The 8,897-nt window shown below is 41.6% G+C and overlaps 1 protein-coding gene across 4 annotated transcripts in view; it reads left to right on the top strand.

Annotated features, from left to right (window-relative positions):
• The first annotated feature begins 1,675 nt into the window (after nucleotides 1-1,675).
• LOC121536713 (zinc finger E-box-binding homeobox 2) overlaps nucleotides 1,676-8,897 on the top strand; it is a 51,247-nt gene continuing 44,025 nt past the window's right edge. For 2 of the 4 annotated variants that reach the window (XM_041844164.2, XM_041844162.2), the window contains exons 1-2: nucleotides 1,676-2,028; nucleotides 3,706-3,870. In XM_041844164.2, the coding sequence (XP_041700098.1) occupies nucleotides 3,798-3,870 (73 nt within the window). In that variant the 5' untranslated portion in view covers nucleotides 1,676-2,028; nucleotides 3,706-3,797. The remainder of the gene's footprint in view (nucleotides 2,029-3,705; nucleotides 3,871-8,897) is intronic. The other 2 variants (XM_041844165.2, XM_041844163.1) reach the window with 1 other exon arrangement.

The raw sequence follows: 8,897 nt of genomic DNA, 5'->3' as shown, positions 1-8,897 counted from the left end.
ATTTTACATAAAGACATATCAGGCACTCCAAAATAAGCCACAGACAGCAATTCAGCTTTACGCAGCTACAAGTCTCATAATATAAAATATCTCTGTTTGCTATTTTCTTCCCAAAAGAAAAGCTATGAGTGACAAAACGTAGATCTTAAATGTACTTTCATAGGCCTACAAAAAACGTTTGATTAAAACTATAGATACAAATGTTAACACTTTTAAAAAATCACAATAAGGAGATTATGGTTTTAAAATAAATATGTTTGTCAATTTTCTAAATCAACCATGTTAGTGGAAATATAATTTTGATATTGGGAGTAGACCTATATGCTATTATACATGATCAAATGCTAATTGGAGGATTTATTATAGAACATACTTTATCAAACTCGGAGTCAGGACAACTGGTCATAAAACGCTGTTCTTTCTCTACACAAGAAGAGAGGATGCCCCACTGACAGTGGATTTCTTAATGCCTAAAGCACTCCGGTATCAAAGTCTGTAATCTCATTTCATGCCATTTTAACAGACATGGAGACAATAAAGGGGGAGTTACTGGGCGTAACTGTTTGCACCTCTCCTCTGTGCACCTCTAGATAGGGCCTATTTACAAACCTATTAGAAACTATACTATACTTTTATCAGTCATATAATTATTGTGATGTAGTGAGGCCTTGGAAAAAATTGTCCCCAATGACATATATATATATATATATATATATATATATATATATATATATATATATATATATATATATATATGTTTATGACATTTGATTATGACGATGATAATAATAATATTGAATAGCATAATAATAATAATAATTAGAACGTTATTATTGTTATTAACTTAAAAATAACTGTAGAGCTCAAAATTACCTGATAACCTGCCATCTTGATCAAGTTTCCATATTCCTGGTTTCGTATGAGCTCCAGTCAAATCCAAATGGCTTTGAGTGGACTCATCATATAGCCGCTTCCATCCATTTGTGAATTTATCATCCATCCACACAGAAAATAAATAGATACCGAGAAGGGAGGGGAATAGCCTACTTTACCAACCACAAACCATGGGTGTTACTCTCCGCTGCACATGACTGACTGGAGCCTACAATTGATTATGAAAATTAAAAAGAACTGTGATAAACATGAAACATAATCAAAAAGGCACTATATAGAATGATATGCATATTTGCAGACTATAAGTTACGCCTTTGTCGCAGCATGTTTAGTTAATGCCAGTGAGAGCTCCGTAGAAAAATATGTCTGCATCTTCCCCCTTTCGTTTTTGTACAATAAATACAATGCGGAATGGCACAGAACGATTTTCTATGAGAATATACAGTCACTCAGTCAAGATAAGAAGGCAGAGGTAGGCTACCTATCTGCTGTAGTGCCTCTGGATACATGCAGGAAGGGAGCTATACGTACAGGTAAACTACCTGTGCGCTTCAATCAGGTACTTCGGCGCTCCTTTCACAGATTTTTCTCATATGCCAGTATGGACAGTGGCTGTCACCGCATTATAAAGATATTCTCTCTCACTGCAATTACAGTGCTGTTTTATTTAATTTTGATGTCGGTATTGGAAGTCGGATTCGTGGGTAATTCCTCTAACCTTTGACTCAAAGCACAGCCTACAAATGATCAATATGATCTCAAGGGAGACAACAACTTGATCGCGTTCTTCTCCAAACGCCGCTCACACACATACTCCTCAATTATCCCTCCGCGTGAAGATAGGTGGCGTGTGTTAAGAGTTCCAGCGCCTTCTGTATTGCAGGAAAAGAAAGAGAGCGAAAAAATGTCATTAGAAGAGGCGTAACACGTCAGTGCGCGTCCCCAGGTCTGTTTCGTGAAGTGGCTGAAAGAGATCAGTCCTAACCTGCCCATCAGGAATAACGGTCCCTCGTCAAGCTATTTTCAAGGCTTATTCCCAGTTATTTTCTTTGGATCCACGACGCACCACTTTACCATTTCTCTTTGACGTTCTGTCTTCTAGCCAGCTGTTTGAAGGATCACAGTGACACTCTGGTAGGTGTATTTTACCAATTAGTCATTTTTTACATCAGTTTCTGACTGTGAAACTTCAACATCTATGTGGTTGAGATAGCTATGGCATGCAGGTACCTCAGGTATCCGTGCGCTGTTGCGCAATTATCAAAGTTGGACCACTTACCTGAGCAGGTGAGAAAGGTCCGCGCTGCTCCAGGAGTGGGTAGAGCGCCGTAGTTACCTGCGTCAACTGTACTCTGATGCTCTCATATCCCCGGTGTCCTTTCCGGGGAATCAAAATGTATTCGATGTTATTCGTTCCTATTCCTTTTGGTAGGAAACGGACGTAGGCTATTCCTGTTGGTTTGCCATCCATCTTTTTTTATTTGTACATTTTATGCATAGCCTTCTATTAGATGGAGCAACATTGTTTTTTATGCACATTCCAAATGTGAACATCTCCTATTCTGTGTAGCTGGGGTTTGTGCAGTGACCACAGACATCCGCGCTATTGTGTGTGTTGTAGCCTATGTGTGTGTTCACTGCTGGTGCAAATGCCAAAGCCTTCTGAAAAAAATGCGATGCGGTGGCAAACATTTCTAAATTTAAGTCTTTAAACTAGGAGATCCTCGTTTCTACCATTCTACTTCAATTGATCTTCCTCTTAAATGTACAACATAAAGCTTTTCCATGTGGGGCAGTAGCCTATTCCATGTGTTGTCGTGTAAATGTTTGTGAGGGTTTGTGTGTTTGTTTTCTCCTTCGCTTCGCTACCGTTTTAATACAAACTCCACTTACACCCCGTCCCTACATTTTACACCACATTTGAATGGGGACCACAGACAGGCTGATTGTCCTCTTTATCCATCAGTTTGGATGATCGATAAAATACATTTTAACATACATTTGTTATAAAGGGGAAGTTTGTCTATTTCCCCACATTTCAAGATTGCACAATTTAGCACGTTTTTTTTCTTGTTGAATCCTTATCATGAATGGCCTATCAAAATTATTGTCTTTTTAGAGAATATTAACACTCATAAACACAGTTTGCAGAAAGTGAAACCAAACTCTAAATGACTGAGATACTGGACATGATATGAGGTATTTAATTGAATCGAACACTTTGCTCAACTTGATTGAGACCTATTGGCGAGAAAAGGATGTAAAATATTATGGCTTATAGTTTTTTGGTTTAGTTTGACATTTTAGTGATTAAAAACTGAACCAATGGGATACATTTCAGTTTGGAGATGACAGCAAAGTCGCCTTTGACTGACAGTAGGGGAAGCCATCACAATCCCTAAACGACATCAACAAGGCTGAAGTTTATGTGAAGTTCAGTAAACTTAAACAAAAAGGTACACCTATTTTTTTAGGCTTCATACAATAATCGGCCTTAGTGGAAATGAATGCCTTAGCTTTCAGTCATCCTTGTAAGCTATCGAATGTGTCTGCCTGTCTGTCCTCTTCCTTCTGCTCAGTTCATTGACGCTCTGCCGGATTAGAGACACATCAAAAGATCAGGCGACGGCGGACGCAGTAGCCTACGATCCTACTCAATATCACTCTCCTGGACTCTTTCTTTACACATATGGCGTTTCATTGAAGACTTTAGAGTGAATTTAAACTTTTATATTTCGGGCCCCTGTGGTTGAACAGGATCCATACAGTCATCTTGTCCCAACATTTGTCGCTGTTTTGTTTGGTTATTAGATACCAACCAGAGCCTGCCTGTGTGCTGCTGATTGAAGGAGCCGAGCCCATGCGGACTGCATGCCATCTGACCTAGCCTACTCGTCTTATCAATGAAGCAGGAGATCATGGCGGAGGGTCCCCGGTGTAAGAGGCGAAAACAATCCAACCCACAGAGAAAGAACGGTAAGCATTTTTTAAAGTAAAATAAAAGGACAGTTTGGGAACATTTGTAAGTTTTGCCACCAGTCATTTGCGGGACATCCCGCGCGCTGTCTCCTTCCACAGTTCGATTAGGCTACGTTCAGTGTAGGCATTGTAAAGTGGGTAGGCTGCGTAAAAGTAGTCTACATTAATCAGTATGAAAAGCATTTAAATGTTTATTTTGAATGAGATTATGAACGCTAAAGTAGACTATCAAAAGTCTGGACTGTGTGAGAAAGGGACGTCACAATGAGGCTCGAATAGCGGTTCAGCGAGATAGTGCCATTATCCAGCAGGCATGCAGGAAAACCGTTATATAGGTAGGAGCGCTTCTCGTAGGCTATGAACTGGATAAATTGGAAAAACCTGTGGATTATGTAGAAACTGAATTGCTTTGGTAACCTTTGTGTTATTATGAAGTAAATGGGCTTTATCTCACGTTTATTCAACGCTGTTTCATTGCTGTGTGTATTGTATTGTGTTGTGTTGTGTGTATTGTGTTGTGTTGTGCCATTATTGCCATTCAGAGGTGACATGGTGTCTTTACAGATATTTACCACATCTTAATTATTATAGTATGTCAAATCGGAGATAAGGGTCTTGAAATGGTCATTATAAGTAAGAGTCACAGTTTCTGAATGTTACATTTGTTGTTTGTTCTGATGCGGCGCGTCACAAAGGCTACAGCACTGAACACAACACAACTCGTAGGCAAGCTCACAGACTGTATCACACAAAAGTATCCGAACAGTTACTTGAGAATTTAGTCATGTGTTACAACGTTTATTTTCGTTTTTAACGATTATGTTATGGGGAAAGCAACAGAGAAAAGGGGATATAAAAAAAACTCCAGAGTTTAATGTAGCCTAGCAGTTGTGACAGGGATTTTGCGAGGAGGGCATCCCTTTGACGCTTCAGCCATGTGTGTTATGCAAAGTTCTATTTAATGTCAATGTTGAACTGAAGTCGTTTCTGTTGTTACTTTAATATCACATGCCATTACATGTTTGGTGTTAATTATCACAGTCTCTTGTTTAATTGTTTTGTTTGTTGTAGGCGTAGGCTATTGTAAACATATATTTTTGAATCAATCTTTACATTGAAATGGTATTGTTCTTTGAAACATCACACATTTTCAGTCGACTTCTCGTGTTTATTCGTTTTTATTCGTTCATTGATTGAGTGAAATCAGTAGGTTGTTTAGGGTCTTTACTGCTCTCAAACACGTTCTGATCAACAAAGGCAAATAGAGTGAAGTATTGGTGTTCTCTAACTGCACCTTGGTGTTAGTAAGGACCAAGATGGGAAGTGAATTTTAAAATTGCAATGGTTTTGTTTTAATTTCAAAGACTATTCAGCCAATATGGGCAAACATAACGAAAAAAATCATGTTGACAATTGCCATTTGTTTAAGAGTAAACTTATTTATTTAACCAACCTCTTTAGATAGTTTGGAAGCGTTTTTCACCAGCTTATGTTTTGTCAAAAGCTAGATAACGGAGTCCTTCTGTTACTGTTGCTCCTCCCAGATGTTCACTTTTATTATTGATCATTTTAATGAGGAAATGTTTGTGCACCCATTCCCCATTTTGTGCGGATTGCCTTTTCCTTGTGGGCTAATTGTATAGCCTATATTTTCATATGCAATTAGTTATTTTGAATACACTTGTTTTTTCCTTGCAGTCCACTGAATAGCCCTATATTGTCTGTGTAAGACATTTAATTGTGGGGTTTAAGGCAACAACAGAAAGACATGTGGGCCCTTAGTTTTGGTCTGGTGTAAATGTGTGTTATCCAGAATGTCATCTTTTAATTCAAAAGACTGAAAGTCTACTACAACTCATGTGTGTCTGAATATCCTTTTTGCCTGAGGTCAACTTTCACTCCAGTGCAGTAGGCTATTCCTATAGGGATATATATAAGGCCTGAAGGGTCTTGTTATTTGACCTATGCATTTTATTATCGCAAATCGAGAAACGCAGCAACAGAATATAGAGGTTGTGAGGTGATATTGTTTGACTATTGATTTTTTTCATGATCCTCATATATGAAATTATAAAATACGCGATTATTATGTAAATGCAATTAACCCTTTATAGGGATGGTCCACATATTGTCTGTTGCATGCATATATACACTATGACAGTTTCTTGTGTTTAGGCCTATACATCTCCCCCCCCCTTCCCCAACTCTGCCACTCACGGGTCCCAATGGGAGGTCACATTAGGCCCTGTGTAACTCAATACGCGCAGCCTGCGCAGCTTTGTTGCAGTTCGCAGTCCCCCCTCTGGTGCTATAGGCCTACGTCACATCCAGCTGTGAGGGCCGGTTCGGTTGTGTGAGCGCAGCTGTCAAAAGCACTCCGATAACCTCGCCAGCCAGTAAAGTTCAAGTTTAAATACTCTGTTTCTGTTTTTCTTATTTTTTTATTTTTTGGGTTTGTATGGCTGTCATATCCAGTAGGCTAGTGGGTCCATAACTGTCTCAAGACAATGGGTTTTCATTGGAAGTGTGTCTCATTTACATGCTCCTATCATCAGCAATGAGCAGTGTCAGGGTGCCCGCTGTACCATTCATGCCACATTTCTCACAAACGTGCCATTGTCCTAGCTGCTGGAGACAGATACCTTTTCTAATGCCCTCCTGTTTGTGGTTGGATTTTTACCGTACATTTTTCTCTCACTTTTATTCGGTGTCTGCTAGCTTATTATGGCTAATGGCATATGAGCTCACTCATATGTGTTCATGTGCATGCGTGCACACACACACATACACACACACACACACACACACACACACACACACACACACACACACTTCCTCGGTCCGAGAGCTCTCTGGCACTGCTACGGTGGTCCTTCACAACGCCTTTGGTATGATTACCACTCTCGTTCACATCAGTGCTGACCTGAATGCCTTTCATATCTGCTCCGCCATGTCTTACGCACCCCTCCCTCCCTCCCTCCCTCCCTCCCTCCCTCCCTCCCTCCCTCCCTCCCTCCCTCCCTCCACCCCCTCAGTAAACACCCCCTGAGGGCAGAACAAAGAAAAGGAGCTCCTCTCCTCATTCTTAATCACAATTCAGGCCTTTCACCGCCGCCAGGCCGCTCTCGCATTCAGCATCCCAAAGCCCGAGATGAAAAGAGCTCAGGAAAAAATGGAAAGCAGACAGAGAGAGAGTGAGTGAGAGTGAGAGGGGGAATGAAAAAGAGCGATTATGGAAAAGAGGGACAGAAGGTGGTGGTGGGTAGTGACTGAGCGACATAACTTAGGTGTCTCCGGCTGTTTATCAGGCCTCCCCTGGTTACGTGCCCTATATAGCCCTCCCACTCAGCCCAAGGGCTGGGCCCTACTGATGGACAGATAGGGTTACGGGATGCCATTCCTGGACTATTCACAGCTGAATGGGAGAGAGAGAGAGAGAGGGATGAGTGGTGTAGGGAGAGAGAGATAGAGAGGTGAGTGGTAAGCAGGGATAAAGTGAGAGAGGAAGGATAGAGAGAAGGAAAGGGAAAGTGATTGTGAGGAAGAGGTGAGGGGTGTGGATAGAGAGAGCATTGTTGGGAGGGAGAGGGAGGGAGGGAGGGCACGCAACAGATTGTTTTATGGCTGTAAAAGAAATCTTGCAAGTGCCTGAGACTTTTCAGATTCCATTTTAATCAGCATGACAGAGTTGGGGGCAGGTGGGATTTGTTTTTGTTTTCCCCTCTGGATTGGGTGTGCTAGTCACATTGTGTGTTGTATTGCATTACATACTCCACCCCATCCATCCCTCACCCACTCACAATAAACTACCTTCATAATTCCTATTTCTGTACATTTAAAAGACAAAGCTTGCGATTTGTGCTTCAAGGCCTTAATACTTACTATATAACCCTGAATAGATCCATAAAGCCCAATTCAGAGGCAAAACACTTGTCTTGCGGTGCTGTCTAGCGAGACAGCCTTTATTGTGGTAGGCCTCTCCTCTTTTCTCCTGCTGCTTCATAGGTCAGGAATCACGTATCCACCGAGGCAGACAGAAAGAGAGAAATAGAAAGAGAGAGAGAGAGAGAGAAAGGGGGTGGGATGCTGCAACTTTAAAATGCACCATGTGATATGAATTCCAAATTTTTCTGTCCTGCCCCCCCTCCCCCCCATAACTTTTTTTTTGTTAAGAAAAGGAGATTATCTTCATTCACCTTCATTCAACCCCCCTCCATCCCTTTGCCAGCCCAAGCTGTGCGGGATTTAGGCAGATTTACTTCACCAAACACCTTTGGACATTGGGGAGGAGACATGCCTGCTTTGGGAAGAAGGGGGCCTTTGTTCCGAAAGGTGCAGGAGAGATAATGCTTCACCAAGTAGCCAGGCGGTGGCAGGGACATTATATTAACCAGTGTGCCGGTGGCCTGGGGAGCCGTGTTAAGTCTCTATGCAGCCACAGCCCCCTCCTCACTCTTCATACATACAGGGACAGAGAGATGGGCTGGCCGGATGCCTCTTTGCTCCAGCGTTTTTACTCTGACTTGGCCTCAATGACTCCTGACTCATACACATGTAGCTATACACTCATAAACATACACCCAATAACATACACACTCCCATGTTAATGCACTCACAGGGCAAATGGCCAAAGTCAGGGAGTTATTCATAGATGTACCCTTTGGTCTGTATTTGTGTATGATCAAACCTAAATGTTGTTTTGATCATATTAATGAAATGATCTAGTATCCTGTCTGTCTTCAGAAGGAGAGCTATCTATAGAATTATTAAGGAGTGGGTTTTTACCCTAAGTCCTGCTTCACTAAGCCACAACAACACTACACTTCCCCCACCTCTCTCGTTCCGTAGCCTGCCTGCACTACCACCACTCCAGCTACAGCTTTATCCTGCCTGTCCTCCTAACATCTGTCACTACTGAGGGGGACAGGAGAGAATGCCACCGGGGGCGCAGTTACTCTCGCGTCACCGGTGACTAATAGGAACAGGCCATGTACATATTAGTGTGTCTGCTGCCTGCCTGCCTG

This window comes from Coregonus clupeaformis, chromosome 23 (genome assembly GCF_020615455.1).
Source record: "Coregonus clupeaformis isolate EN_2021a chromosome 23, ASM2061545v1, whole genome shotgun sequence".
NCBI classification, from domain to species: Eukaryota; Metazoa; Chordata; class Actinopteri; order Salmoniformes; family Salmonidae; genus Coregonus; species Coregonus clupeaformis.
Note: the sequence above shows the minus strand (reverse complement) of the source record. Positions and strands in the feature narration are given on the sequence as shown.